The sequence below is a fragment of the Giraffa tippelskirchi genome, chromosome 7, assembly GCF_054371585.1.
Source record: "Giraffa tippelskirchi isolate mGirTip1 chromosome 7, T2T-mGirTip1v1.2.pri, whole genome shotgun sequence".
NCBI lineage: Eukaryota > Metazoa > Chordata > Mammalia > Artiodactyla > Giraffidae > Giraffa > Giraffa tippelskirchi.
In genome coordinates this window covers 2,287,777-2,315,643 of record NC_137281.1, presented here as the reverse complement: position 1 = coordinate 2,315,643, position 27,867 = coordinate 2,287,777, and the positions used below count along the sequence as shown (strand labels likewise).

Here is a 27,867-nt window from a genome sequence, read left to right as displayed (position 1 = left end):
GCTGGGGCGTCAGAATGAGCAGGGTTCTCGAAGGGGTCTGGAGATGGAAAGGGCTTTCTCGTCCCGGAACCGCACAAGGAGGAGGTGACAGGCCCAGGGGTGGACCTGGATTCTGGGGAGCCTGAGCTCTGTTCCCCAGACCCCAGAGCGCTGACTCCTCAGCCACCCAGGTGGCTGACAAACGTTCACTCGCCAAGACTGGATCCTGGTAATGTGCTTTTAATTACATCCATTCCAAAGCTACCTCCTTTCCCAGTTAAAGGAAAGATGCGTGGTGAGGACTGGCTGCGTGTCTGAGGAGGGGCGGCCGGGCTCCTCCCAGGCCTCACTGGCCGTCACACCACAGCGGCTGGCCTGGGGCGCCTCTCCCTGCCGGCACCCCCAGCCCCCGCGGGCCCGGTGTTCCTCCGCTGGCGACGTCCGGGCGCTCCCCTCAGGTGGACGTGATGCCGCTCTTCTCGCCTTTGACCTTGAGGAACTCAGCCATGCTCGAGAAGTACTTCTGGTTGGCCTCTGCCACCCTCTTCTCCGCTGCGTGTGGGTTCACAATCTCCAGGCCCTGGGCAGGGGAGGGACACGGGGCAGGGTGGGGAGATGCCTGGTCTCTAACAGCCTCCCGGAGAGGGAATCACGGCGTGTCAGGGGCCCACGGCCCTTCCTGATGGGCCTGGGGTTCTGGGCAAACATGTGGAGGGTGTGCCAGCACCCTTCAAGTCTCCCCCACCCTGGGAGATCCTCTGTGGTTCTGGGGATGAGGGGGGTGAGGAGGACCTGGATCCCTGAATTTGTAACAGGTTCCCCGGGCGATTTTAAAAACACCACCGTTTGAGAAAGGCTGATCCCTTTCGGTTCCAAAATGAAGAAACCGAGTCTCAGAAGTAAGAGGCTTGCCCACAGTCCCAGCATAAACCGCACCTGCCCCCGCGGGGATTTAACAACCAGCTCTAGGGGTCTGACACGTGGCCGGCGTTGATCCACGTCTTACGCCCGTTGATCCACGTCTTACGCCCGGGGATTCTCACCTTGCTGAGGCTGCCCCGGAGGCTCCCTGTCTCCCTTAATCCTTTCAGCCCCCAGCACTTTCCGCCTCCCAACACAACACACTACGTATCTTATTTGTCCCCTACAATAAACTCCGAGAGTGAAACCCGTGTGTGTTGCTGTGGGTGAGTGTGTGTGGTGTGTCCATCCCAGCGCCCGCAACAGTGCCCCCAGAATTCAGCAGGCATTCCTCAGGGGTGGGAGCGGCTGGGCCTACTCAGGGCCACAGAGATTCACTGGTCCCTGCGAACCTCACTGTGTGCTGGGAACCCAGATACAACCTCGGGGGCTTCTTTGGAGCCCCCCGCCCAAGCCCACAGCAGCCCCGAAGCGGAGCACGGGTAAGGAAGCTGCAGCCCCGGCTGGGGGAGCACGGCTCTCCCTGGGCCTCCTGCCTCCAGAGGGCTGGTACCTGGAGGGGGGTGAAGGCCACGCTGGAGGCGGTTCCTGACGAGCGGTCGCGGATGGTGGACTTCCCACCGTACACCACGCTCTGTTTCTGCAGGGTCCGCTGCGGGGAGGGCAGGGCGCTCAGGGCTGTGGCCTGGGTCTGCGCACCTATACCCCACCCCCGTCCTCCAGGCCCAGCCCGCACCTGCAGCGTCTTGGAGATCCTGGCTTTGGTGGCCTCGTTCACCTGGGTCTGCCGCACCCGCCCGCTGCCCGACTTGCCCAGGTGGCCCAGGCTGAAGCCCAGGTCCTCCTGGTAGGCGTCCTCCTCGATCTGGTGGGAGGGGAGACGTCCAGGTGTCAGCCGCCCTCAGTCAGCCCAGGGGCCCATCCCATCGGGGACCTCCTGGGCCCCGAGTGCAGTGAGCCTTGCTGGGGCCCCGGAGAGAGCACGGGTCCTGTTACTACTACTGCTTGAGCTGAGGGGGAATGTGTGTGTGCGCAGTGTCAAGAACCAAAACCGTTTTCACTGACGACACGTGAGCTAGTTCTGGCAGGACCAGTGGGGTGATGCTTGGGTAGCAAGGGCCTGGCAGGGGTGAGCCTGGGAGCCTCTGCTCTCACGGAGATCCCTCTGGGGCTGGGACAGCTGGAGGCCAGGGGACCAGGGAAGAGGCTGAGGTGTTGCCATGGCCACAGGAGAGGAGGGAAGGGGGGGCGCGAGGCGGGGGCTGTGACCTCTCCGAAGCTCATGCGGTTGGCCTGCTTCCGGATCTCCGTCAGCCCCAGCCGCTCCTTCATCTTGCGGTACCTGGGGCGGAGCAGCGGGTCAGCGGGGAAGGGGGAGCCTCGCCCCGCCCCGCCCTGCCCCACCCCGCCCCGTCCCCGGGCCCCACCTGCGGCCCCCTCGCTTCTTGCGCTGCCCGTCGAGGGGCGCGGGCAGCGGCTTCACCTGCTTCACGGGCGGCGGCTCCTGCCACTTGTCGAACTTGCGCTCAATCTCGTCCTTTAGCTCGTAGCCCACCTGCGGAGGGCGGGCTGGAGTCCCACAGCGGCTCCCACGGGCCTGGCCTGCCCCCCACCCCAGCTCCCCTCTGGGCAGTAACGGAGACGCCCTGCAGACCATCACACCCACGAATCCCGCCAGGCTCTTCCTTCAGGAAGGACCCCAGTCGGCCCCCTTCAGTTCCTCTGAGGAGCCAGCCTCTCCCCAGGGCGCACAGGCTCGACGTGACCCTGTCGTCCCGCCAGCCTCCCCTCCCCCGGGCCCACTGGGCTCCGGCCTCGGGCTGGCGCTGACCATCCCACTGCTTCAGACCCCGTCCCCCAGTGTCCACGGGACTCGCCTGCTCCCTGGTCCACGGTAAACCCTCACCTCCTCAGAGCAGCCCTCCCGCCTTCCAGGTTCATCAGTCTAAGCTCCCTCGGCACCTCCATGCCCCCCTCTCCGCCCAGCCTCTACCCAGCACCCCAGACACCCTGCACATTGACCAGCGTGTGTCTCCCCATCACCGCTCGCCCCCAGCCACAGCTGAGAAGCCACAGGGGTAGGGCTTCCGTCTGGCCGGGTCACTGCAGGACCCCATGGTCAGAGAGCCCCAAAAGCTGTGCCAGGCTGGGTGCCTGGAAAACCATACTGCACGGGACAGAAACATCTCCTCTCACAGAACAAGTCTGCTCAGGACGACAGGCTGACGGAATAAATACCAGCATAGCGACAGTGCTGGCAGAAGAGACAGACCCGGTGCAGCAAAGAAGTTCCTCCCCAACCCCAGGGTGTCCAGAGAGAAACCCCGGTGCAGCAAAGAAGTTCCTAGGTGTCAGCGACCAACTGGCCCCTGTGAGCACATCACCCTGCCTGACAAGCGGGGCTCTGCAGGTGTCACTGGGTTGGGGATCTCGAAACGGGGAGTGAGAGCTTAGTGGTCTGCGTGGGCCCAGTGGGATCACTGGGGTCTTAAAGGGTCAGAGAAGTGCAGGCAGAGGCGGAGCCAGGGAGAGCATGCAGATGCTGTGCTGGCTCTGAAGATTGAGGCAGGGGGCTCGAGCAGGGGGCGCGGGTGGCCCTGGGAAGCTGGAAAGGCGGGGAGCGGCCCTCCCCAGCTTGAGCCTCCGGAGGAGCAAACTCGGCCAGTGCCGTGGCTTCAGCTCGGGGAACCCCCGTGGGCTTCTGACCTTCAGGACCCTAAGACCGCAACCCCGTGTCCCTTTAGACCACTGCACTTGAGGCCACGTGTCATGGCAGCGTGGGGGAGGGGCACCGCCCTGGGTGGGCCCCGACGACCCCCCCGCCCCGCCCTGCGAGTGCCAACGCGGGGGGTCCTCTGATGACGGCGCTCCTCGACAGACCACAGACAAGGCCACAGACAGACCACGGGGGCGTGGCTGCCATCCTCACCTTCCCCTCCGTGCTCTCGTGGAAACTGTCCACGCGGGCTGCCAGCGTGCACTTGGCGGCCACCAGCCTGGCCGCTTTCCGCCGCAGATCCTGGGGCAACGGACAGGGAGGCGGGTCAGAGCGAGGCAGCAGCGTCAGAGCCCAGGCTTCCCAGAACTGCCGCCTCGCCGCCCTCTCTGCCTGCAGCCTCCACCTCCACTGCAGTTGCGGGACTGCACTGATGCGTTACAGTAACCAGTGATCATCGCTGGTGTCTCTTTCCATCTCCTCTCTGGTCTGCAAACGAACCAGGTCCAGTTCGCCCACGTACAGATGGGGAGACCGAGGCTCAGAGCTTGGGCTCTGTGCCCGGCCGGTGGGTGGCGCGGACGGAACCCCAAGCTGGCCCGTCGGCTCCGGTCTCCTTGCACGCGCCCCGTGCGGCCCGCTCTCCGGCTCCCGACGCCTGCTGCCAGCAGTGACCCCGGGAGCTGGGGGGCAGAGGGTGACCCAGCGGGGGGGGGGCGCTCACCGGGGGCAGGGACTGCACGATGTCGCTGTGGTAGATGTAGCCGGTGTGTGGCAGCACCGAGGTGGACGAGAAGCCCGACAGCGTCTTGCGCTGGGCACCGAGCAGCATGATGTTGCAGGCCGGCATCTTGGAGAGGTTGGTCAGGCCGCCGGCCACCCCTGCAGCAGGAGCGGGGCAGGCGTCAGTGGGGAGTGGGGGTGTCCGCTGAGCGCTGAGCCTTCACAGGAGTTTCTGGCCGCAGCCCAGAGGGGGCCCCGCCAGGGAGAGTCAACGTGTCCCATCTTGGGGACTCAAAGGGGCTCAGAGAGGCGAAGCGACGTGCCAAAGGCTGCACAGTGAGCCACCAGCGCACCAGGAACCTGACCCTCGCGAGCCTGCCTGTGCTTCAGGGGGTGGTCACCACGCCGGCGGCCCGGGTGTGAACCGCCTCTGGGTTCCGAGAGTATGTATGCAGGTGTGGGCAACACCCCCTGGTGTCCAGGGTGGAAACCAAGGCGTGTGACATGGTTTGCCCAAAGACGTGAGGTCAGAGGTGGTGGGGAGTGGGGAAAGCAGGAGTTTATCCTTCCCGCAAAACCCTGCACACGCCTGCCTCACGGACTGAACTGTGTCCCTCTAAATTCACTCGCTGAAGTCCTAAGCCCCCACCACCTCAGAATCTGGAGACAGGGCTGTTACAGAGGTGAGCCAGGTGAGACGATGTCCCAGGCTGGACCCCAACCACGAGGCAGGTGCCCTGATGGGAGGAGGAGATCGGGACACAGGGAGACCAAGTGTGGACACAGCGAGCAGGGGCCGTCCACCCCCAAGGAGAGAGGCCGCGGAAGCACCCAGCCCCGCCAACACCGGTCCCGCTCTATCCCAAGGACAGATCACGGCCGTCGAAGCCCCCGCCTGCGCTGACTGACACGGCTGCTTCAACACACGTGTGCCCCTGGAAGTGTTCCTCGGCTGACGGGACCAGGAGCCTGGGGGAGGCGGTGGGGGGCGCTGTGCGGCTGCAGAGAGCCCGAGGAGGAAGGGACACACTCTACTCCTATCACGCTGCCAGGACCAGCACCCTCATCTTGCAGGGAACCCTAGGGCGCAGAGAGCTGACCCATCGCCAGGCGGCCTGGGTCCCTGGCCCTCCCACTGGCTATGTCCCGCTGTCCCTGCGGCTGCCAGGCCCCAGCTCTGCCGGCCGCCACGCTGGTCTGCGAGGAGCAGGCGGGCGAAGCTCGGGATCTCCGGACAGATGAGCGGGTGGGGGCCGGGGCCGCATGCGGGGCCCCAGGACGTGTAGCACACCCCCAGTTTCACAGGAAAGGGTAGACCTCCCCGAGGTCGCGGGTGCGGGGCCGGGCCTCACCCATGATCTTGGCAGCGGCAGAGGCGCCGATGATGATGGAGAGGTTGGGGGCGATGAAGGACATCCGCGACTCCACGTACTCGTAGATGCGGTGCTTGGCGGCGTTCAGCTCCAGCGCCATGTCACAGGCCTCCTCCAGCCGCTCCAGCTCCTCCTCTGACAGCTGCTGCCTGCAGGGGTGGGGGCGCGGCTGGGGTGGACCGAAGGACCCCGATCTCTGGGGGTGCTGAGTGGTGAGGGGCCCACCCTCCCAGCCGTGTGTGTGTACGTGCATGTGTGTGTGCGTGCACCTTTGGGACGATTACTACCCCCGCCAGCCCCGAGACCTGGAAGCAAGGGCCGCAGGGAAGCAGCCCTTGGTGGCGCATCCCCGTGGGCCCACCCCGCGGCCTTGTCCTCCCCTTTCCCTTCTCTGCCCGGGGGAGGCAAGCTGACCCAGGCCAGGCTGGAGCCGGGCTCTTTGCGGGTATTCCCTCTTCCTGAAACGCTCCCCCCAGCTCCCTGGGCCCTGCAGGTCTCCCTTGCCGACCACTCAGGCCCTCTGTCCACTGCTCCCCTAGGAGCACCATCGACCCTGCCCATTCCCGCTTCTCCGGTCAGGGCCCTGCTGTGGGGTGACACGCCTCTTCCCTTCTCTCAGGCCCGCCACAGACACTGAGGAGCAGGGGGAGATCCCGCGTGCCCCTCGTGAGGGGACGACACCCCAGAGGGACGACACTGCCAATTATAGGCCTGCCCTTGGCCGCACCCCTCGACCACAGGCTCTAGGGGGAGGCTGGCTTCCCACCGCCGGGGGCCCCGAGCCCAGCACAGAGCCTGGCCTGCAGGAGGTGCTCAGCGAGCACGGGGCATTGCGGTGGCTGGTCCTCCTGCCTCCGACACCCTTGCCGCGGGGAGCCCGCAACCCTCGTCCGTCGGGCGGACCTGCTAGGTACGCACCCCTGGGTGGTGGAGGCGGTGACGCTGACGACCATGATGGTGGCGTTGGTCAGGATCTGCTGCAGGTTCTCGTTGTTCTTGCACTTGTCCAGGCTGTTGCCCAGCTCCTGGGGGAGGCCCGGGGACTCAGGAAGCTCTAGCACCTCTCCTGCAGGGACAGCGGCCACCCCCGTCTCCCCCCACTCCCACAACCCCGCAGCTCAAAGCGTCAGCACCATCTGCCCGGGGCGGGCTGACCCGGAAGCAGACAGTCCACCTGCGGAGGACGGGCCGCCCCCACAGGCCTGCTGCCCACGTCCACTCCCAGTGCAGGTCTGACCGCGTCTCCTCCCTGCCCCCATCTGTTCATGACTCTCGCAGGAGCCTGGGCGCTGGGTTTTGTCTCGCCTTCACGTGCCTGATCCTCCCACGGGGACCCTCCCCTCAGACCTGGAGTCTCGGAGACCAGATATGACCTGACCACCTCTTACACTCGCCTCCTCTCTCTCCCTGAACGCTCCGGGGCCTGTTGCCATCTCAGGGTCTTGGCTTCCCCCAATCTCTGCTCCCTGTTCCCACCCTGTCTCTGGCCCACAGCTGAGTGACGCCCAACTCGGACCTGGAGGGTCCAAGAGCAGGGCGCTCTCAACAAGTGTGGTGGCTGGGGGCCCCTCCTCCACGCTCACCTTGACGGTGCGGATGTAATCCAGGGCGTTGGGGACCAGGGACTCCAGTTCGGGGAATCGCTTTGAGTACTTATCCCGGATGAACTTATGGATGATGTCTGGGGGCACAGCACGGGGAGGAGCCCAATGAGGGGCAGGCAGACGCCGCTGGCTCCCGCAGCACCCATCTGCCCTTCGTCCTGCAGCGAGGGAGCCCCTCATGGCAGCTGGGCTCACAGACACACCGCACAAAGGCTGGCCCTACTGCTGGGCGCGGCTGTGTGGATCAGTTCTGGTCCTCAAGGCGTGAGTGCAAGTCACAAGGGCAACTTCCAAGTCACTCTTTTAAAGGATAAAATGTGCCCTCCTCTTCTCTCCTGATTTTTTTGCTGATGGGATATGGAGGTGATGGCTGGAGGTGGGCAGTCACTTTGTACCATGAAACAGGTGGCAGATCAATAAGACACAGAGAGCCTGGGCTCCTCATCCAGACTTTCCCATGAGAGGAAAATACACTTCCTTCTCATGTCACCGTCTGTTCAGTAGCTGAACCTACGTTCGAGCTAACACAGGGGCTTGGGGCAGGACCCTGGGAAAGGCCAGCGGGGAAGGTGGCCTGGGATCCTGCCCGCCCCTCCAGCGGGGACGGGCGAGGCTGCGGGGACGCTGGGCAGGGCCGCCTCTGCTTGCCCTTCCCGGTACTCACTCAGCTCGTTCTCGATCTCCACCGTCAGGTTGTTGGCGTCCACGATGACCCGGTACTCAGGGGCTGCCTCTACCGGGCCCATCACTGTGGAGATGAAAAACAGCCTGGTGTGGGTGTGTGTCTAAGCACCCACCCCTTCCCAGGTCACACAGCTGGGCGAGGCTGGGGATGCGGCTGGAGCGGGGCACAAAGGGGCTGAAGAGGAAACTAGGGAACAGGTTTGCGTGTCTGCAAACCTCCTGTCTTTCCGTCCCGGCCAGTCTAGATTTGACCTTATCTCTCCCTGGAACTAAACCCTCCCAGGGCTCCCCACGCCCTGAGGACTAAAAGCCATGCTCCTGAAGTGATGTCTGAGGGCTCCCCAAAGGCTAGAAGCTCCGGCACGGGGGGAACCAGCGCTGTGTCTGTTTCCTATAGCTGCGCCCTGGGGTGCCTGGCCCATGGTGTCGGTTCCCTCTCCATGACACATCTCTTCCTTGAGTCTGTTCCTGTTTCTTCACGCTCTGAGGACGACGCTGGCGACAGTACTGTCACGAGTAGGAGGGGAGAAGGTACCTTCTGAAGCTTTGGCCTGCTTGCTGATGTACTCCTCAATCTTCATCATGATCTCGGCGAACTGTGCAGGGAAGAGAGGAGAGTCAGAGCCCAAGACTCGCCAGGAAAGGGGGCTGCTGCCCGCGTCGGCCTGCCCAGGACCTCTGCTCACCATCTTGCTGTCCCACAGCTTGGCAATGCTCTTGACCGAGTCCCCGGAAAGATCCAGCTGGGTCTCCTCCTGTACATCCTCGATGGCCGGCTCCTCCTCCTCCTCCCCATAGCTTCCTCCCTCCTCCTCTTCTGCCGCCTCCTCGAGGTCAGCCAGGAGCTCATCAGCCAGAGACATCCCGAGGCCTGTGGGGAGGGAGGGAGGGCGGGGCTCCCCCTCACTATGGGGAGGGGGCTCCCCGAGCCAGAAGGCCCTGGTCCTTCTTGATCGACCCCACTTGCACGCAGGCACCGCAGGGACAAGGCACGTTCATTTGCTTTGCTCTCCAGCTCCTAACGGTGCCTGGCACATCCCAGATGCTCAACAAACACCTGCTGAGTGTGAAGCCACCACCCAGAACCAGGTGGTCTCCAGTCACAGCTCACCCTTCCCACCCTCACTTCACTGGACAAGACACCGCACACCCTCACACCAATGTCTCTAAGATTTATTAGGAAAAGGTACACCCCCTCCTGTTAATGAGATATGACCTCTTCTTTCATCCTCCTTTTCCTCCACCCATTGCAGAGGCCCCACCCCACCAACAGCCAGGCCCCAAATGGGTGATAGATATCCTGAAATACTGCTCTCCTCAGATGTCAGGACATCCAGGCAGGGCCTAAAATGTCTAGAGCCTGAAGCCCAATCACCTCGGGCCCGGAGCAGCACCTTGTCTACCCCAGGCTGCTGTACAGACTGTTTTTGTGAAGCCCACGCAAAGCGTTATTCAACAAGCTACAACCCCCTCGCTCTGTCCTCCCCAGTGCTTTTTCTTTTTTTTAAATAAGAAACTGCTCCCTCTTCCTGTTCTTTTTCAGTAAGACACACGTATCATATACACGCTACTATACATAAAATAGGTAACCAACAAAGACGTGCAGTACAGCACAGGAAACTCTACTGAGTACCTTCTAATAACCTATAAGGGAAAAGAGCGACCGACAGTCCAGCGGTTAAGACTCCGAGCTGACACTTCAGGGGGAGTGGGTGTGATCCCTGGTCAGGGAACCATGCCCTGCAGCTTGGCCAATAAAACAGAAACACAACACTGTCAATCAACTATACTCCACACCCCCCAAAAAAGATAAAGTTTCAAAAAAATTTTAGGGAATTTCCGAGCGGTCCAGTGGTTAGCACTTGGTGCTTACACTGCCATGGGCCCAGATCTGTCTGTTTACTGCTATATCTCCACCATCTAGCAAAACGTCTAGTATACGGTAGATATTCAAGATATATTGGGCAAATGAATGAATGACTTAAATCCTTATGCTAACCACGTTCTGGTTTTCTTTCTCTACTCTCTGAATATATTATTTTTTTCATTCCTAACGCAGGGACACAAACAATATTTCTTGCAGTGTGGATCTTCCCTGACTCCAGGGCTGGATCCTATCCTGTTGCTGTGCAACTTATGAACCCGTTTGTTTACTTCAACACTTGAAATTCTCTAAAGTTCTAACATTTTGTTTGATGTCCACCTTCCCTATTAAGCTAAAATTTCCATGAAAACAGTGTCCATTTTGTTCACTGCATCGCCCAGCGCAGCACCTGGCATGCAGTTAGGTGCCACGACCTCGCTGAACACCAGCTCACCTTTCTAACCTCAGCCCCTGCCTCTATCCCCCATACCCCACGAGTCCTCACATTTCTTTCTCTTACCCACTTCTTCCCTTCGCTTTAGGTCTTCATACTCTCCTTTTTTTTTTTTTTTTTTTAACCAGCTCAACACCTCCTTATCCTTCAGTGCTCGTCTCCTATTCCAGCTCCAGAGTAGATGGCTTGCTTGGTGATACACACAGCACACGCCCTGTGTGTACCCTGACGCGCGTCACGCATTACTTATTCAAGTAATGACTTGATTAAGCCTGTTTCCCCAGGCATCACCATGCAAAGCGCTAAGACACCCAGGAACGGTTTTCTTGCTCCCGCTACACCCCAGAGATGTAACCCTGAAGGCGCTCTGAGACCCTTGGGTAGTCGGTCTACGAAGGCCCGCGTTTCTCTTTGCACACTTCCTCCCCCCGGCCCGAGAATCCGACCTCCAGCCCTTCCCCCGTCTCCATCACGCTCACCTCTTCCCTCTTCACACCACGGTTTCTAGGAAGATAGCGTCCCAACAGCGGTCGACGCTCACTGATGACGTATCACCCTCGCGCCCTCGTCGAGGCAAAGCTGCGCTCTGATTGGCCCCCGCCCCGCGTCCTTCCGGGAGCGTTTGGAACAACAACTTTATTAGCACCTGACGCTAGGGGGAGAAGGGGTGAGCCGGGGGAAAGGATAGGCGTCTTATCCAGCTCGCGGCCCGCTATGGACTGAGCCCGATAAACGGAGACTCGCCGCAGTCTCGCGACAAGGTGTCAGTATAAGAATAAAGGGCAACTGAGACGACCGGTGGAGGCGGTCGACGAGAAAGCAAGGCTTAGTTTAAGCCAGGAGTCGGGGTGGAGGTGGAGGGGTTACGGAGCGGAACCGGAAATAGGAAACTACCGCTCCCAGAAGGCGTGGCGGCAGAGTCCCGGATGTTGGGGCCGCGTAGCCTGACGGGACGGGTAGTTTTGCGAACCACTTAACCTACGGAGATTGCTGAGGTTGCAAGTTCTGGGGCCTGGGGCTCCCCGAGCAGGAGAGAGATGGAACTGGAGCAGAGAGAGGGGTGAGTGGTTTTTGAGGAAAACTTCGAATCGCAAAAGACGTTATAGCTGCATGGTAGCAGTCTGCGCTGAGGACTGACGGGGGTGCTGCAGTTCCTGCAATTGCTTTAGCTTAGGACTCTTCAGGGACTGGGGTCCGTACTCGATCATCCTGAGGCAGAAGGCTCCGGGTCTAGACTCCTGGGTCTGAGGGTCGAGGAGGTCGGAGGCCGGGACTCCTGGGTCTGGGTGAGGGGTTGGGGCTTGAGCTGTCCAGTGAAGAGATCTGGATCTTGGGAAGGGGTGGGCTAGGGGCCTGGACTCCTGGATCCTGGGAAGGGGTGCGCTAGGGGCCTGGATTCCTTCCTAGGCCTCAGCGAGGAGGGACTAGGAGCCGGGGCGTCGGGGTCCCTGAGCTCCCCCCGACCTTACAGGACCATGGCAGCCGTGGGCTTCGAGGAGTTCTCGGCGCCGCCAGGCTCGGAGTTGGCGCTGCCTCCGCTCTTTGGTGGTCACATCCTGGAGAGCGAGCTTGAGACCGAAGTGGAGTTTGTGTCCGGGGGTCTGGGCGGCTCCGGGCTCCGGGAGCGAGATGAAGAGGAAGAGGCAGCCCGGGGCCGTCGGCGGCGCCAGCGGGAACTAAATCGCAGGAAGTACCAGGCGCTGGGTCGGCGCTGCCGGGAGATTGAGCAGGTAGGTGAGTGTGGATCCCCCCGTTTGGGGCTCCTCTGGCCTGAGTTAGCAATCCTTCCCAGTGTCTGCCTGTCTAGGGGCCCGGCCTTCCTTGCCCCTGTGAATGAACCTTCCAGCTGTTCATTCATTCACTCATCTAGCACCTACGTGTGTCCTGCACCCTGCGGGGCACCTTGGAGGGCTGTCTCCTCCAGGAGCTTCATTTGACAACACAAAGCAGCTGGCCGTTGTCTCACAGGTGCCTCCGCGGCTCCCCGCCGATCTGACTTCAGATCTCACACCCTTGACATCATTTGCTCAGGTCCTGTCCGTTCTGCCTTTCCGATCTCTCTCAGCCCCTTCTCCTCCACCCCCACAGCCTTTGCCAAGACAGGTTCTTTTCGCTGAATCACTGCGTTAGCCTCCTTGGTGAGAATGAGGATGGAGCAGGAAGCCGGGCCCAGATCTTGAAAGGCCACGAACACCACAGCAAGAAGTTTGGATTTTTTTTTTTTCTCTTTTGAGAGAGAAGGGAGCTATCAAAAGGTTTCAGATGGGGAGGAACAGGGTCAGGTCCGGGTGTTTGAAAGACTCTCTGTCTTTGGTTGGACTCACTGGCTAGGGCTGCTGTATCAAGAACCACAAACGGGTGGCTCAGCAACAGAAATGTACTGTCACAGGATCTGGAGACGAGAAGTCTGGGATCAAGGTGTCAGGAGTGCTGGTTCACCCTGAGCGCTGTGAGGGAGAATCTGCTCTCTGTTCTGGGCACCCTCCCTGGCTTCCAGTGGCTTGCTGGGGATCTTTCGTGTTCCTTGGCTTGTAGATCTTGGCTTTCAGCATCACATGGCATTCTTCCTGTGCTGTGTGTGTGTCCCCACCATACTGGATTAGGACCCGCTCTATAATCACCTCATTTAGCCTGATTACCTTTGTGAAGAGCCTGTGTCCAAATAAGGCCACATTCTGAGGTCCCGGGAGTTAGTACTCCAACACACCATTTTTGAGGGACAAAGAGTCGGACACGACTTAGCGATTAAACAACAGAAATCCAGCCCATGACAGTGGTGTTGGGTGAGCTCTGGAAGAGGGGGGCAGCTAGTGCAGTGGCCCAGGCAGGAGAGGAGGGAAGAGGCAGGGATGACAGAGAACTAACAGTGCAGCAAGGTCTGAGCCGAGGCTCAGGGTGAGCAGGAGCACGGCCAGCGGGAGAAATACGTTCGTGACTTCACACAGCACAAGGCTTGCTCAGGACTGGAGAGGCATTTGGTTTGATGGGGATGTTGGGGAGGGGATGTGAAGGCCAGGCTGAGGGCAGCGGGACCCGTGGAAGTCCTTGGAGCAGGGTCAGCTCTGGACATTAAATTATATATATTCTCCTGAAGTGCGCGAAGGTTGAACCTACGCATACCCTGTGGCCAGCAGTCCCAGTCCTCCACAAATACCCAGCAGACACACAAGACAAATGCGCCCCACAGTTTACCAGACGTTCCTAGAAGTACTCTTTGTAATATGGTTTTATGTGTGTGTATAGATAGGAAGTCGGTAATGTAAGTATGAGTGAGTGAGTGAAAGTCGCTCAGTTGTGTCTGACTGTTTGCACCCCCATGGACTATATGGCCCATGGAATTCTCCAGGCCAGAATACTGGAGTGGGTAGCCTTTCCCTTCTCCAGGATCTTCCCAACCCGGGGATCGAACCCACGTCTCCTGCATTGGCAGGAGGATTCTCGACTGCTGGGCCACCTGGGAATATTTTTCACCAGGAGCCTTTACGCTCCACTGCATCCTTCAGCTCCCCTCAACCTCTCTTCTCTCCACGACCACTCCTTGCTCTTTTCTCCCCCAGTGATTTCAAGGCTCCTCGTGTCCCTCTGTTCAGAGTCTTTCAGTGCACGGGTGGCGCTGGCAGAGTGAGCACTCTCCCGAGAGCACCCACTCTGTGCGGGAACTCTTTCAGCCCACGGCCCCCCGCCCTCCCCACAAGCAGAAGCAGGTATCCTGAGTTTAACAGCTGGATGCTGGGTTCCAAAGAGACTCAGCATTTGCTCAAAGGGAGCTGCATTTGAGCCTCTGCTCTTAGCCCAACGCCAATCAGGAATAAGTTAACATTATTATTCTCTGACCAGTGCAGAAACTTGAGGCTCCGGGAGGTTAAGTAACTTACCCAAGGTCACACAGCTGAGAAGCTGGGTCCTTCTGACCCAGGAGCAGAACACACTTGTTCATGCCTTGTCCAGGCATCTCCCGTGACAGCCCTCCTCCTGCCCTAACCTCCAGCCTGTCTCCCGGTCTGGGGTCCTTGAAGCACGCTGTCACTGAACAAGTGCTCTGGTTGGCAGCGTTTAGGGAGCACCCCCCTGCCAGGCTCTGCTCCAGGTGCTGGGGACAGGGACCCAGATCTCAGTCCGTTGGAGCTTCTGTCCTGGTCGGGGAGACAGATAGTAAGGACGCTGAGTGGAGACAGAGGCTAGAAGGCGGTGGAAAAGTGGAGCTGAGCAGAGTGGACGGGCGGGCGGGGCTCTGGCGTGCGACGTGGGGGAGGCCTGAGCAGGGAGCCTTTGAGCCCAGGTGTTTTCTTTGGTTTTGGCCACACGGCAGGGCATGTGGGACCTTAGTTCCCTGACCAGGGATCGAACCTGTGCCCCCTGCCATGCAAGTGCAGAGTCTCACCACTGGACCTTCAGGGCAGTCCCTGAGCACAGTCTGGGGCCGTGAGCCTCACAGGCGCGTGGGGAGGAGCGCGCTGAATGCCCCGGGGCCCGGCCCGTGTCAGGGACTCAAGGGCGAGCAGAGTGGACAAGGCTGCGGACCAGGAGAGGCAGTGAGCAGGGGAGGGGGTAGACAGCGGGCCCTGGAGGCCCTGGCCTGTCTCCCTGGTGCCCCGGGCAGCCGCGGAGCCCGGCTGAGCCGTGCTTTCTCCACCTCCCCGCAGGTGAACGAGCGGGTCCTGAACAGGCTCCATCAGGTGCAGAGAATAACTCGGAGACTCCAGCAGGAGCGGAGGTAACTGCCTGTCCCCAGCATCTCTGGCCCGGGCAGCAAGCCGAGTCCCAGGCCTGGGGCGGCGGCTGTGCCCCCAGTGAATGGGGTGGGCGGAGGGCAAGAGACCAGCCGGAGGGTCACAGACCCAGCCTTGAGCCCTGCTCCGCTGGGTGCCTCCAGGCCAGCCACACCCCTCTCTGAGCACTAGGTCGCCATCAAGGCAGGGTAATGCCAGAATCACAAGGGTGGGAGCCCTCAGGGCATGCACTCTTCGAATTCATTCATGTGAGGTCAAAAGACAGAGTTCCTCGGTGGCCCTTGCCACTCTTGTGCTTAGCAGTAACCAACCAAGTTCATGAAGTGAAATTAGAAATTCACTCCCTTGGTCACACGAGCCTCATTTCACATGCTTGGTAGCCACTTGGTTCCGATTCTCATCGCAACTAAATGAAAGTAAGCGGAAGGGACCGTTTCCGCGCATCAGTCACCCTCACCACGTGCCAGGTGCCCGAGGAGAGGACAGGTGGCAGCGGCTTCCGTGGCGGACAGCCCAGAGAGCAGCCGGCACGTACTGGGAGGAGGAGAGGTCGTGCGTGGAAGAGGCTCCGCCCAGGCGACAGAAAACCAAAAAGCTTGTGGCAGCAGGAAGCAGGAAGAGAAGAGAAGGCAGGGTCCTGAGTGAGGGCCCTGGGCCCGCCTCCCAGTTACCAATGAAAATGACAATGTATGTTTGACCAGTTACTGAGCTGCCACCCCACCCAGTCCTGTGGAGCCATCATGAGCTGCCGTGCCGCTGTCTGCAGGCCGTCCTGTTGGGGGGGTCACACCCTTGGGGTTCCAGAGCAGGAGCTGAAGTGCAGAGGTCCCCCTGTCCTGCCCCGAGTCCACTGGCTGCTCGAGGGCTGGGCACCCGGTGTCCCAGACCTTCACGGTCAGAGCTGGGCTGCGTGGGCCCCGTTCCTGCCCGCCGGGTGGACGATAAAGCTGCCCCCCTGGCGGCTTCTCTGCAGGTTCCTCATGAGAGTGCTGGACTCCTACGGCGATGACTACCGCTCCAGCCAGTTCACCATCGTGCTGGAGGTGAGCTGGGGTCGCGGGTGGGCGGGCGGCCCCAGAACCCGGAACACGGCCTTCACCTGCCCCCCTTCCTGTCCTCTCTGCCAGGACGAGGGCAGCCAGGGCACAGATGCCCCCACACCCGGCAATGCTGAGAACGAGCCTCCAGAGAAAGAGGGGCTGTCCCCACCTAGGAGGACACCCGCGCCCCCAGAGCCAGGCAGCCCAGCCCCCGGCGAGGGGCCCAGCGGGAGGAAGAGGCGGCGAGCACCCCGGGACGGCCGGCGAGTGGGGGCTGCACTGACCCCGGAATTGGCTCCGGTGAGGAAGGGCGGGGAAGGGAGAGGGGCGCAGGGGGAGCGGGGAGAGGCTGGGCCGGGACTGCTGGGGGGAGTGGGCCTTGTAAGGCCAGGGAGAGGGGTGAGGTTGGCCTGGGAAGGAGAAAGAGCTGGAAAATGCCAGGCGGAGGTGGAGAAGGAAGACCTGGAGGAGGTTCTGGGGAGAAGAAAAGATGCCCAGGAGGGCTGGCAGCAGAGGAGGGAGACAGCGGGCGAGGGTGGAGACACAGGGACCTCCTGTGGGCCGTCGGGCCAGGGCCTCCTCATGCCCCTCTCTCGTCTCCCCCAGATCAAGGTCGAGGAGGACTTTGGCTTTGAAGCGGACGAGGCCCTCGACTCAAGCTGGGTTTCTCGGGGGCCAGACAAACTGCTGCCCTACCCCACCCTAGCCAGCCCCCCCTTTGACTGACTCCCCCCAATAAACCAGCCCCCACTCTTGGCCTTGGCCACTGCCCACTGTGCCCACTGCTGACCACACGCACTCAGGCTCGGGGTGGTTCACGCATTTATTGGGTCCATCGGGGCAGGGGCCGCTCCGTCAACGGAGGCGCTCACAGTCTCTTCAGCCACTCCAGGCTTGGGCCCTGGGGGTCCTGGGGGTGGCTCGGCACGTCTGGCATGTTCCCGTCGTCTCGGAGGGGCACTGTGGACAGGAGGGGGGCCGCTGAGATCAGCAGATCGCCGGGGCCCCCAGAGAAGGGCTGGCCTGTCAGCTTATATTCAGAGAGGGAAACAGGACCCCAGGGGACAGATGAGAAAGTAAGGGTCAGAGAAGGCTTCCCTGGTGGCTCAGGGGCAAAGAATCTGTCTGTAACGCACAAGACGGGGTTTGATCCCTGGGTCAGGGAGATGCCCTGGAGGAGGAAATGGCAACCCACTCCAGCATTCTTGCCTGGGAAATCCCATGGACAGAGGGGCCTGGCGGGCTATGGTCCGTGGAGTCACAAGAGTCAGACAAGACTTAGCGACTCAACCACCAGCACCAAGGGTCAGAGAGTCAGAGATGTAGGGAAGCAGGGAGACAGAGACCTAGAGACATGAAAAACCAGAACGATGGACACAGAGAGGAGCCCCAGAGAAGACCCAACAGAGATGAGGAAGCAGGACAGGCCTGCAGAGGCGGAGACCCAAAAAGTCAACAGTCGTGAAAGCAACAGAGGCTGGGAACCCAGACAAGGACATGAATCGGAAACCCCCACAGAAACGCACAAAGTGCAGAAACGGGAGGGACCTCTCGGGTGGCCCAGGGGCTAAGACTCGGTGCCCCCAAGGCAGGGGGCCCAGGGTTGACCCCTGGCCAGGGAACTAGATCCCGCGTGCCACAAAGAAAGATGCCACCTGCTGCAGTGAACTCAGATGACAATCTCGAGTCCCGCAACTAAGACCCGGAGCAGCCAAATAAATTTTATAAAAGAAGTGAACGTGATAGCATGTGGATTCTATCGACTGAAGGATAAAAGGACAGAGTCCAGACTGCGCTGCAGAATCTTGGACCCCTGCAGACGAAGTGCCCGCCCACTGTTACCCGCCCCCCAGCACAGGGAGGCCTCACTCACCTGGGTAGTTGTAGGGTGTGGCCCGGTTGATCATGAGCGAGTACTTGGTGTAGGGGCTGAGTGTGGGCAGGATTACAGCTGCGGAGAGATAACAGGCGTGAGGCCCAGAGGAAGGAGGAGACCCCCGCAGACAGAAGCTGAGCTTTGGCCAAATGGGGGTCAAGTGCGTGGAGGGGAGGAGGGCGGGGGTTCAGCACCTCCAGGACGCCCCTTGGCACCCTGGGAACCCCAAACAGCAGCAGAAGGGTTGACACTTTTCAGAGGCTGGGTGAAAGCCAAGTACTCACAGACGTGGGGCCTGGAGGACACGGGAGGGAAGAAGGGGGTGGTCATGGAAGGAGTGCATTTGAGTCGTGGAGCATATTGGGGGGTATGGGTCAAGGGTGTCTTGGGAATGTTCCACAGGCATCATGAACTGTTACAAACTGAGGGAGAGGGGGAGGTTCAAAGAACAATCATTGAGAAACCACAGTCCCTCTGGGGTGGGAGCTGGGAGTCATGGGGAGGTGGGGCAGGGCATATAAAAGAGGGGGCCAGCGCTGTCAGGAATGTAAGAACAGCGATGCAATTTACATGGACAGGGAGGCCTGGCTTGCTGCAGTCCATGGGGTCGCAAAGAGTCGGACACGACTGAGCGACTGAACTGAATAGCCACATTAAAATTAAAAGGCACAAATGAAAAAGATGAACCAGGTATATCCAACGTATTATTTCAACATATCAACATTAAAAAAATGGATATATACTTCTTGTTATACCAAGTCTTTGAAATCCAACACGTACTTTACACGAGCGTTACATGGCCCATCTCAGTTCATACCAGCCCCATTTCAAGAGCTCGGGCGATGTGGGCTGTGGCTGCAGCGCCGGACAACTGTGGTTCGGAACCTCACCCAGTGTGGGGCCTGCCCACCAGCGGTACTGACAAGGCCTGGGAACTTAGTGCAGCTGCCCAGGCCCCTCCCAGACCTACTGAATCAGAGCCTGTGTTTTAACGACAGCCTCACTCCCACCCCTGAAAGTCGGAGCAGTCCAGCTCCAGGGCTGAGGTTCTCCATCAGGGATGCACGTTAGTCACCGGAGAATTTTCACCAGATACCAGATTCCCGAGCTCCACCTCCACACCCCGCCCAATTCAATTCAGAATCTGGTGGGGGGTGAGGGGCAACGGGGAGGAGATGACATTACTTTTCACTTACTATTTTTTTCAAAGGGGTTAAGTATTTATAATGGTTAGCGAGGATTGAGAACTTCTTTCAAGGGATTATAGAACTCTTGGGTGGGTGCGTACGGGGTGGGGAGAGATGGGGTGGTGGAGGGATCAGAATATTAAGGGTGGGGGTGTTAGCACACTAGGGGACACGGGATGTCGAGGGCGAGGGTCGCGGCTCGGGGTACAGGATGTAATGATGGGTTGGGGGGTAGCGATGGGATCTCTACGGGATAGAAGGTAAAGCTGGGACGCCGGTTGCGGGTGATGCACGTTGGCGCCAGGGACACTCACGCACCGAGGCCCGCAATGGCGAAGGATGCCACTAGCACCGGTTCCTTGGCCCAGACATTCTTGAGGAAGGCTGCGACTCCTGTAAGGATGGGTGAGGAGGGTCACCCTCGCAGGTGATGCCCCCGGTGACCTCTATCCCTCTTGCGTCAACACCGCCCTGGAGAAGCCCCTGCGTAACCTCCGCAGCCCGCTCCGGCCCGAACCCCACTGGCTCCACAGGAGCTCCGCGTTGCCCTAACCCCTGCACCACCCAAGATTCCTAGAACCAGCTTCACGCGCCGGCAGAACGCGAACTTACTCTCCGCCATCTTGGTCTCGGCGGCGGCGGCGGCGGCGGCGGCGAGGGCGCGGAGCACTCTGGGAGTCGTGGTCCCTGGGCACGGCCCCGCTGTCTGAGTCCGCGCTTGCGCAGTGGCTCAGAAGGCTATCCGAGGCGGTGGCGGCGCGGAGCACTCTGGGAGTTGTAGTCCCGACTCGCGAGCCTCCCCGGGCTGAGTCAGCGCGTGCGCAGTATTGCAGAACAGCGGTCGGTGCTGAAGGCTGTTGGAAAGGAGGCGGCGCTGTGGATCTAAACGCAAACCTGTCTCGGCGCATCTGCCGCGCGGTTCGCTTTTCTCAGAACGTCGTTACGGAGGAGTAACTTCCAGTCCTCCTACTGCAGCCCAGCTAAAACGGAGTGCATCAGTCCTCATTTAGTTTCCTTCTGAGAGCCCATTTTACAGATGGGCAAACGGAGTCTGCGAGAGGACAAATGATCAGTCTATCAGTTGAGGTCTTAGCTCAAAATCAATTCGTCCTGCAAGCCCTAACTCTCTTTCCTCAAGGGTTAGGGACCTTCTGTGGACTCTCACAGTGCCCCATGTGATCTCCATCCTGTGAAAAAGTAGTGAAAGTGTTAGTGGCTCAGTCATGTTCAACTCTTTGCGACCCCATGGACTAGCCCGCCAGGCTCCTCTGTCCATGGAATTCTCCAGGCCAGACTACTGGAGCGGGTTGCCATTCCCTTCTCCAGGGGAATCTTCCCTACCCAAGGATGGAACCCAGGTCTCCTGCATCGCAGGCCGTCTGAGCCACCACGGAAGCCACCCCCCCCCCCCCATTCTAGCGCACATCGTTTCGTTTTGTTTCGTTTTAACTAACCTGGTCGGGAATGTGGCTTTCCTGATAGCAGGCTGGGAACTACTGGAGCACAATAATGGGGTCTGACTCTCCTCTGTGCCCCCGCCCCCAACCGTGCAGCACAGGGTCTGATACATAATAGGCGCTAGCTTTTTGTTGTTAGCCTAATGAACACAATAGTGATGACCGCCCACTCCCCCGACTTTTTCCACAGCACCATAAGGCTATGACACAATTACCCAGGCCCCCCCCCCCTCGCTCCTCCTTCCTTCCCTGAACACGGCTCTGATTTTCTGACGTTGCCTCATTTCCCGGTAGGGGACCGGGCACGGCTGAGCCCGGGCTGCTCTTCCCGCTACACCCGAGAGCTGCCCACTATGGCGGAGGTGCTGAGCCTGCAGCTGCTGACTCTCTGTGAGACACCCACCCCCTTCCCCCTGGGTCCCCGGCTGGGCTGGGGTCTCCCTGAGGGCAGGTGCGGGGTGATCAAGAGGCACTAGCTGAGGGTTCAGAGGGAATTCTAGGTTAAAATAACAGGACGGGGGCTCAGACCCCTGGATCCTAAGGTAAGAGGACACAGGGGTCCCATATTCCTGGGTTCCTGGGGGAGGAGGAAGATGGGGAACAGGATGCTCTAGATCTTGAAGCAAGAGAAGGCTAGGGGCCTGGATTCCTGGGAACAGGGACAGTCCAGTCCTAAATCTTGATGTAACAGAGAGATGGCAGCTGAGACACCTGGGTCCCCGGGAAAAGAAGAACCGGGGGGCCCAGACCCCCACACCCCAGAGAGGAGAACTGTGCGCTCAGATTATTGTCTCCTGAAAAAAGGGGAGTCCAAGCACCTGAATTCTTGGGTGTAGAGGAAAGAGGGATTGGGGTCTAGGCTTTGTTTTGTTTTTCTGGCTGTGTGGCGTGATTGTGGGAGTTTAGTTCCCCAGCCCCAGACCGGGGATCGAACCCCAGCCATTGGCAGGGAGAGCGCTTAGCTGTAACCACTGGACCGCCAGGGAATCCCCTGGGTCCAGACTTCTGGTCTCTGAAATAACTGGGGATTGGAAGGCTGAGTTTATGGCTGCTGAGAGAGGAGGAAGTTTGGGCGAGATTCCTGTTTCCCAGAGGAAAGAGAGCCCGGGGACTTAGATTCCTGGGCGCCCAGTGAGGTGGGGCTGGGAGCAGCTGAAGGCTCTGACAAGACCAAGCCCCCTCGACCCTCTCTAGGGCTGGTGTGTCACGCAGGCGTTGCTCCAACTGGTGAGTAACCCTCCCCCAGCCCGCCGCATTCTTCCATGGGCGTCTGACATCCCCTTTCCAACTACTCAGCCTTTATTTTGGTGCCCACCCTCACCCCAGATTCCCTTACTTCCCTCTCCTGTCTTCTTTCTTTGCCTCCTCCCTTCCTCACTCACTTTATTTTCTTTCTGCCGCGCTGGATCATTGCTGCACACGTGTTTTCTCTAGTTGTGGCCACAGGCGTCTCACTTTGGTGGCTTCTCTTGTTGCTGAGCACAGGCTCTAGGTGGGCGGGCTTAGTAGTTGCAGCACACGGGCTTGGTTGCCTCGTGGCATGTGGGATCTTTCCAAACCAGGGGTCGGACCAGTGTCCCCCGCACTGGCAGGCAGATTCTTACCCACTGTGCCACCAGGGAAGTCCCTGTATTCACTTTAGTGACCAGTGTAGAGAAGTAGGGAAGGTCAGGAACATTGGAGTGAATGAGACCTAAACAGGAACCCCGGTTTCACCCTCATATTCATTTATGACCTTGAACAAACCACTGCATGCTAAGACTCAGTTTTCTACTCTGTAAAATGGGCTGTTGTGAGGCTTTAACAAAATCACATGCGTAGTACTCTTGGCTCAGAGCTTGGCGAAGTGCAGGGCTCGGGGAAATAAGATCTCTGGCAAAGCCCATTATTATTCCCCCATTTGGAAAGTGTGGTTCTCCACCCTGAGATGACTCTGGCTTTCTTTCAAGGGTTTCTGATGAGGGAGATCTCTTCTTCCTCCCAATTTTCCCCCCAACTACACTCCAAATAAGAGTTGCCTGCAAAACCACTAATACCTTAGTTATCAATTTTTAAAGTTTTAAATGCTAAAGCTAACATATATTCATGATTTTAAAAATTAATTATCATCAGACTTCCCTGGTGGTCCAGTGGTTAAGACTCTGTCTTTCCACTACAGGGAGCACAGATGGGTTCGATCCCTGGTGGGGTAAGTTTCCACATGGCACACAGCGAGGCCGAAACCCCCATTAATTACTATTAAAGGATGTATAGCAATTGCTGGCTTCCCTTTCCTCATCTTCCTTATATAATCTCTGAATCCTTATTAAAAAATTTCCACGCATTCAAACACACACAGGTATTTTTGTGCTGCTGCTTTTTTTTTCCCCCAAAGCAAAACTGATATTTTGTGACTCGCAGTGTGTACATCTTACATTTTTCACTTTGTAATTGCTCTTGGAGACATTTCCATGTCATTATGGATGGTTCTACTTTTTTCTCTCTCTTTTTAAAAATTGCTCTCTAGCATTTGCCATTGTAGGGCGGGGTTCTAGCTTAGCTGGTTCTCCTGATGTATATGTAGGTTGCTTCCAGCGTTTACCCTCACGTTCATCGCTGCAGTGCGCATTTCAGTGTGAACTTTTCATGTTCATGTAAGTGCATCCGTCTAGGGTGGACTTACTGAGTGGCTGGTCATACTCTTTGTGTATCTTGATAGAAACTGACAAACTGCTGTCTCAAAAGGTGCCGTTGAGTGCACCTAAGCACCTGTTTTACTATATTTTCTTCCATACACAATGTTAACCATTATTTAATTTTTTGACAACCTGAGAGGCAAAAATGTCTTACTATTGTTCTAGTTTTTAAAAGAATAGTATTACCGTGGAGTGACTTTCACATCGTAACCCCCAGATGTGTTTTTGTCAGTTGGACTTCTTCTTCTGTGAATTGCCTACTCATGTTTTGCCCGACTCTCAGTTGAAACGGCTCTAAGATTTCTTTTTACACTTTTTTTTTTTTGATGTGGACCATTTTTTTGAAGTCTTTATTGAATTTGTTACAATGTTACTTCTGCTTTATGGTTTGCTTGTTCTTTTTTTGGCCACCAGCCATGTGGGATTTAACTCCCCCACCCGTGATTGAGCCTACACCCCCTGCATTGGAAGGCCAAGTCTTAACCACTGGACCACCAGGAAAGCCCCTCTACACTCTTTTTTTTTCTTTTTTAAATAAATGTATTTATTTTAGTTGGGGGCTAATTACTTTACAATATTGTAGTGGTTTTTGCCATCCATGGACGTGAATCAGCCATGGGTTTACATGTTTTCCCCATCCTGAACCCCCCTCCCACCTCCCTCCCCATCCCATCCCTCTGGGTCATCCCATTGCCCCAGCCCTGAGCCCTTGTCTCATGCATCGACCCTCTGCACTCTTAATCTATGCGATTTACGAATAAGCCATTTCTGACAGTGCTGTCACCTGTCTGCTAGCTTCATTCACATGTCTTTTCTCATATGCAGCTTTAAAAGGTGGAAATGGCCAAGCTAATTAACCTTTTCCTTTCTGAATTTTTCATTTTACATTTTGAGACAGCCTTCTCAACCCCGAAGACAAATACATTTTCCTATATTTTCTTCTGATACTTTTATAGCTTTTTAAAAAACTCATGTAATTCTTTACTTTAATCTGGAATTTGCTTGGGGGAATGGTGTGAGGTAGGGATCCAACAATTTTTTCCCCCAGATAGATGGTAAGTTTGGGCAACTGTTGAAATCTGTCAAATATGTTACAAGTATTTTGAAGGGCAATTTGAGTTCACAGATTTCGGGGATCCAATCCCTTGAAGTGACGTTTAAAACAGGAGTCGATGCCTCGCTCCTCTGCTGTGCAGCCAGTTTGGAAAGCCTTGGTTGGGGTCCAGTGTCTCCCTATTTTAGGCGCAGGGGTCTGAGGCTGAGAAAGCGGCAGTGATTCTCAAGGAGCTTCTCCTCCTACTCCAGCTGCCCGCTCATCTCCTTGGGCTCCCAGGAAGTCCCAGGACCCAGGCAGCAGCGTTTACTCAGTCTCCCCAGCCTCCACCCCCAGGCCGCGGCTGGGCGCTCAGCCCGCTGCAGTTGTGACCCCCGGGGTCAATGTCACCTTGAGGTGCCAGGCACCCCAGCCCGCCTGGAGGTTTGCACTCTTCAGGTCTGCAGAGCTCACTGCTGTGATTCACCGGGATGCATCTGTGGAACTGGCGGAGTTCTTCCTGGAGGAGGTGACCCCAGCCCAGGGGGGCAGTTACCACTGCTGCTACTGGAGGCGAGGCTGGGGGGCAGATGTCTGGTCCCACCCCAGTGATGCCCTGGAACTGCTGGTGACAGGTGAGGTCCTGGGGCAGCAGGGTGTGGAGAAGGGACACAGGTGGGATGGGGCGGGGGCAAGGAGGGATACGTGTGTGTATGAAGAGGAGCTTGCACAATGACACATACAAAAAGAGCTACATGGAGAGAGAGAGAGAATTCTCAATCAGGGGTGATTATGCCTCCCCCCCCCCCAGTTTGGTAATATCTGGAGACATTTCTGCTTGTAGTGACTGGTGAAGGGCATGCTACTGGCATCACATGGGTTAGAGGCCAGAGATGTTATAACACACCCTGTGTACAGGAGAGTACAATCCCCCCCAACACCCACCCCCAAAGAATCATCCAGATGTATCCAAAAATGTCACTAATGGGAATCTCCTGTGGTCCGGTGGTTAGGTTTCCAAGCATTGACTGCCGAGGATGCAGGTTCAACCCCTGGTGGGGGAACTAAGATCCCCTAAGAAACTGAGAAACCCTGAGGGAGAGACACAGCCTCTGAGCCCCACGGGGGAGTGAAACATGCAACGCCTGGGGGGTTAAAACAGAGCATTTTAGTGAGCACAGCGATAGTGGGAGAAAGTGGGAGGGAGAGGGAGGCAGGCCCCCGGGGCTGGGAGAGACAGGGACTGGCCGGGACTGGAGGAGAGAGATGGGCAGGGAGACAGGGGCCCAGAGACTGGCGGGGACGGGGAGAGTGAAAAGAGGAAGGAGGGATGGGGGAGGGGGAGGGAAGGGGGAGGGGAGGGAGAAGGGGGAGGAGAAGGAGAGGGGGGAGGAGAAGGAGAGGGGGAGGAGGGGGGAGGGGACGGGAGGGGGAGAGGAGGGGAGGGAGGGGAGGGGAGGGGGGAGGAGAGGGGGAGGGGAGGGGGAGGGGAGGGGAGGGGGTGGGGAGGGAAGGGGGGAGAGTGCGGGAGGGATGAGGGAGGGAGAAGGCGGAGCCCCGACCCTCCGAGCTCCTCGTCCCGCAGACGAGCTGCCGCGCCCGTCGCTGGTGGCGCTGCCCGCGCCGGTGGTGGCGCCCGGGGCCAACGTGAGCCTGCGCTGCGCCGGCCGCCTTCGGGGCATGAGCTTCGCGCTGTACCGTGAGGGCGAGGCGGCCCCGCTGCAGTACCTGGCCTCGGAGCAGCCCTGGGCCGATTTCCCGCTGCTCGGCGCGCACGCGCCCGGCACCTACAGCTGCTACTACCACACGCCCTCTGCCCCCTACGTGCTGTCGGCGCGCAGCGAGCCGCTGGTCGTCACCGCGGACGGTGAGGGGCCAGCCCTCCGCCCCCGGACCCGGGGGTCCAGGCCCCTAGCCCCTCCTCCCCCTCAGACCCGGGGGTCCAGGCCCCCAGCCCCTCCTCCCCCTTAGACCCGGAGGTCCAGGCCCCCAGCCCCTCCAACCCCTTAGACCCGGGGGTCCAGACCCCCCCAGTCCCTCCTCCCCCAGACCCGGGGGTCCGGGCCCCCCCGCTCCTCCTCCCCCAGACCCGGGGGTCCGGGCCCCCAGCCCCTCCTTCCTCAGACCCGGGGGTCCGGGCCTCCAGCCCCTTCTCCCCCAGACCTGGGGGTCCGGGCCCCCGACCCATCCTCCCTCAGATCCGGGGGTCCGGGCCTCCAGCCCCTCCTCCCCCAGACCCGGGGGTCCAGACACCCCCGCCCCTCCTCCCTCAGACCCGGAGGTCCAGGCCCCCAGACCCGGGGGTCCAGGCCCCCGGCCCCTCCTCCCCCAGACCCGGGGGTCCAGGCCCCTAGCCCCTCCTCCCCCTCAGACCCGGGGGTCCAGGCCCCCAGCCCCTCCTCCCCCTTAGACCCGGGGGTCCAGGCCCCCCCGCCCCTCCGCCCACAGACCCGGGGGTCCAGACCCCCCCGCCCCTCCCCTCTCAGACCCGGGGGTCCGGGCTTCCAGCCCCTCCTCCCCCAGACCCGGGGGTCCAGACCCCCCCGCCCCTCCCCCCACAGACCCGGGGGTCCAGACCCCCAGCCCCTCCTGCCTCAGACCCGGGGGTCGGAAGTCCTGCTCCCATGCAGCCCCTTCAAGGTTGAGACGAAGTTGCGTTCTCAGCTCCGCTCTGGAGGTTAGAGACCCAGAAGACGGCCAGAGATGCAGGTCTGACGGGGACGCTGACCGCCTCTCTCCCTTGCTGGCCCCGCAGGCTCGGGCGCCTCGGACTACACCCAGGGCAACGTCCTCCGCCTGGGGCTGGCGGGCCTGGTTCTCATCTCGCTGGGCGCGCTGGTCGTTTTCGACTGGCACAGCCAGAATCGCGCCTCTGGCAACGTCTGTGCCTGAGCCCGGGAGGCAGAGAAGACTTCCCAGAGAGGATGGAGAAGACGCTGGGGTCCCATGGTTGGACCGGCCCTGCCAGCAGCCCCACAGCCCAGCTTACCGAGTAATAATGACCTTGCACCGCGCCCTGGATCATCCTTCTGGGTCATCTCTCCAGGACCTCCCAGATCAGTAGAAGGCACTATCGGTGGTTAAGCCTTCCTAACCAGTAAGACCTGACTTCGAATCCCAGTGCCGCTACTCACTCCTTGTGGGATATTAGGAAAGCAACACTTCCCGGCCGCCGCTGCCCTGGTGGTAAAATGGAAGCATTGGAAATACTTGATTAGGATTATGTGGACAATGCTCAATAAATGTCAGCTACTGTATAAGAACTACTTGTCTCAGACTCACAGAACCAAACGAAATTCTAGTTGTGATTGTTGTTTTTCCCTTGTTCATGCTCCAACTCACCTTTTATTTTTTTTTATTATTAATATATATATTTTTTATTTGGCTGCTATGGGTCTTGGTTGTGGCATGTGGGATCTAGTTCCCTGACCAGGGATCGAACCTGGGCCCCCTGCATTGGGAGTATAGCGTCTTAGCCACGGGACCACCAGGGAAGTCCCTCCAGCTCACCTTTTAAACAAGTCACCATCATTCTTTTCATGACATCACTC

General features: G+C 59.1%; 4 protein-coding genes across 11 annotated transcripts; 2 read left to right on the top strand and 2 right to left on the bottom strand.

Moving 5' to 3' along the window:
* Nucleotides 1-203: 203 nt before the first annotated feature.
* On the bottom strand, nucleotides 204-10,824 carry PRPF31 (pre-mRNA processing factor 31). Of its 2 annotated transcripts, none has more exons than XM_081512344.1 (14): nucleotides 10,385-10,824; nucleotides 8,687-8,871; nucleotides 8,536-8,596; nucleotides 7,981-8,064; nucleotides 7,296-7,393; nucleotides 6,631-6,737; nucleotides 5,692-5,861; nucleotides 4,341-4,498; nucleotides 3,830-3,919; nucleotides 2,328-2,455; nucleotides 2,170-2,242; nucleotides 1,637-1,765; nucleotides 1,454-1,552; nucleotides 204-559 (listed from the first exon to the last, which is right to left on the bottom strand). In XM_081512344.1, exons 2-14 carry the CDS (start codon nucleotides 8,861-8,863, stop codon nucleotides 434-436), a joined length of 1,500 nt encoding a protein of 499 aa, XP_081368470.1. In that variant the 5' UTR covers nucleotides 8,864-8,871; nucleotides 10,385-10,824; the 3' UTR covers nucleotides 204-433. The 2 variants fall into 2 exon arrangements, with proteins under 2 accessions (XP_081368470.1, XP_081368469.1); XM_081512343.1 differs by having other exon boundaries at nucleotides 10,798-10,824.
* A 149-nt stretch (nucleotides 10,825-10,973) lies between these two features.
* TFPT (TCF3 fusion partner) lies at nucleotides 10,974-16,851 on the top strand. 3 transcript variants are annotated; one of them, XM_081512358.1, is made up of 6 exons: nucleotides 10,974-11,079; nucleotides 11,790-12,048; nucleotides 14,962-15,032; nucleotides 16,022-16,091; nucleotides 16,176-16,388; nucleotides 16,695-16,851. In XM_081512358.1, exons 2-6 carry the CDS (start codon nucleotides 11,794-11,796, stop codon nucleotides 16,812-16,814), a joined length of 729 nt encoding a protein of 242 aa, XP_081368484.1. In that variant the 5' UTR covers nucleotides 10,974-11,079; nucleotides 11,790-11,793; the 3' UTR covers nucleotides 16,815-16,851. The 3 variants fall into 3 exon arrangements, with proteins under 3 accessions (XP_081368484.1, XP_081368482.1, XP_081368483.1); XM_081512356.1 differs by having other exon boundaries at nucleotides 10,974-11,378; XM_081512357.1 differs by having other exon boundaries at nucleotides 10,974-11,378; nucleotides 16,176-16,390; nucleotides 16,691-16,851.
* A 42-nt stretch (nucleotides 16,852-16,893) lies between these two features.
* NDUFA3 (NADH:ubiquinone oxidoreductase subunit A3) lies at nucleotides 16,894-22,061 on the bottom strand. Of its 2 annotated transcripts, none has more exons than XM_081512363.1 (5): nucleotides 21,991-22,061; nucleotides 19,764-20,338; nucleotides 19,470-19,544; nucleotides 17,962-18,039; nucleotides 16,894-17,048 (listed from the first exon to the last, which is right to left on the bottom strand). In XM_081512363.1, the coding sequence occupies exons 2-5, from the start codon at nucleotides 19,771-19,773 to the stop codon at nucleotides 16,957-16,959; spliced, it is 255 nt and encodes an 84-aa protein (XP_081368489.1). In that variant the 5' UTR covers nucleotides 19,774-20,338; nucleotides 21,991-22,061; the 3' UTR covers nucleotides 16,894-16,956. The 2 variants fall into 2 exon arrangements, with proteins under 2 accessions (XP_081368489.1, XP_081368488.1); XM_081512362.1 differs by having other exon boundaries at nucleotides 19,764-20,202.
* On the top strand, nucleotides 19,954-27,576 carry OSCAR (osteoclast associated Ig-like receptor). Of its 4 annotated transcripts, none has more exons than XM_081512352.1 (6): nucleotides 19,954-20,237; nucleotides 20,903-20,998; nucleotides 21,803-21,835; nucleotides 24,589-24,951; nucleotides 25,902-26,183; nucleotides 27,072-27,576. In XM_081512352.1, the coding sequence occupies exons 2-6, from the start codon at nucleotides 20,962-20,964 to the stop codon at nucleotides 27,206-27,208; spliced, it is 852 nt and encodes a 283-aa protein (XP_081368478.1). In that variant the 5' UTR covers nucleotides 19,954-20,237; nucleotides 20,903-20,961; the 3' UTR covers nucleotides 27,209-27,576. The 4 variants fall into 4 exon arrangements, with proteins under 4 accessions (XP_081368478.1, XP_081368477.1, XP_081368480.1 ...); XM_081512351.1 differs by lacking the exon at nucleotides 19,954-20,237 and adding an exon at nucleotides 22,767-22,796 and having other exon boundaries at nucleotides 20,892-20,998; XM_081512354.1 differs by lacking the exon at nucleotides 19,954-20,237 and having other exon boundaries at nucleotides 20,892-20,998; nucleotides 24,652-24,951.
* The last annotated feature ends 291 nt before the right edge of the window (nucleotides 27,577-27,867 follow it).

Excerpts from the sequence above, each read along its gene's own strand:
- PRPF31 (XM_081512344.1), bottom strand. The coding sequence starts at position 8,863 with ATGTCTCTGGCTGATGAGCTCCTGGCTGACCTCGAGGAGGCGGCAGAA. Across the intron at positions 4,499-5,691 it reads TGCCGCTGCCAAGATCATGG|GGGTGGCCGGCGGCCTGACC; the intron begins GTGAGGCCCGGC and ends CTCCTGCTGCAG. Across the intron at positions 3,920-4,340 it reads TCGTGCAGTCCCTGCCCCCG|GATCTGCGGCGGAAAGCGGC; the intron begins GTGAGCGCCCCC and ends CCGTTGCCCCAG.
- TFPT (XM_081512357.1), top strand. The coding sequence starts at position 11,356 with ATGGAACTGGAGCAGAGAGAGGG. Across the intron at positions 12,049-14,961 it reads GCTGCCGGGAGATTGAGCAG|GTGAACGAGCGGGTCCTGAA; the intron begins GTAGGTGAGTGT and ends ACCTCCCCGCAG. Across the intron at positions 16,092-16,175 it reads AGTTCACCATCGTGCTGGAG|GACGAGGGCAGCCAGGGCAC; the intron begins GTGAGCTGGGGT and ends CCTCTCTGCCAG.
- NDUFA3 (XM_081512363.1), bottom strand. Across the intron at positions 18,040-19,469 it reads CTTCGCCATTGCGGGCCTCG|CTGTAATCCTGCCCACACTC; the intron begins GTGCGTGAGTGT and ends ATCTCTCCGCAG. Across the intron at positions 17,049-17,961 it reads CACACCCTACAACTACCCAG|TGCCCCTCCGAGACGACGGG; the intron begins GTGAGTGAGGCC and ends TCCTGTCCACAG.
- OSCAR (XM_081512351.1), top strand. The coding sequence starts at position 20,962 with ATGGCGGAGGTGCTGAGCCTGCAGCTGCTGACTCTCT. Across the intron at positions 21,836-22,766 it reads CGCAGGCGTTGCTCCAACTG|GGAGCACAGATGGGTTCGAT; the intron begins GTGAGTAACCCT and ends TTTCCACTACAG. Across the intron at positions 22,797-24,588 it reads TGGGTTCGATCCCTGGTGGG|CTGCCCGCTCATCTCCTTGG; the intron begins GTAAGTTTCCAC and ends CTCCTACTCCAG.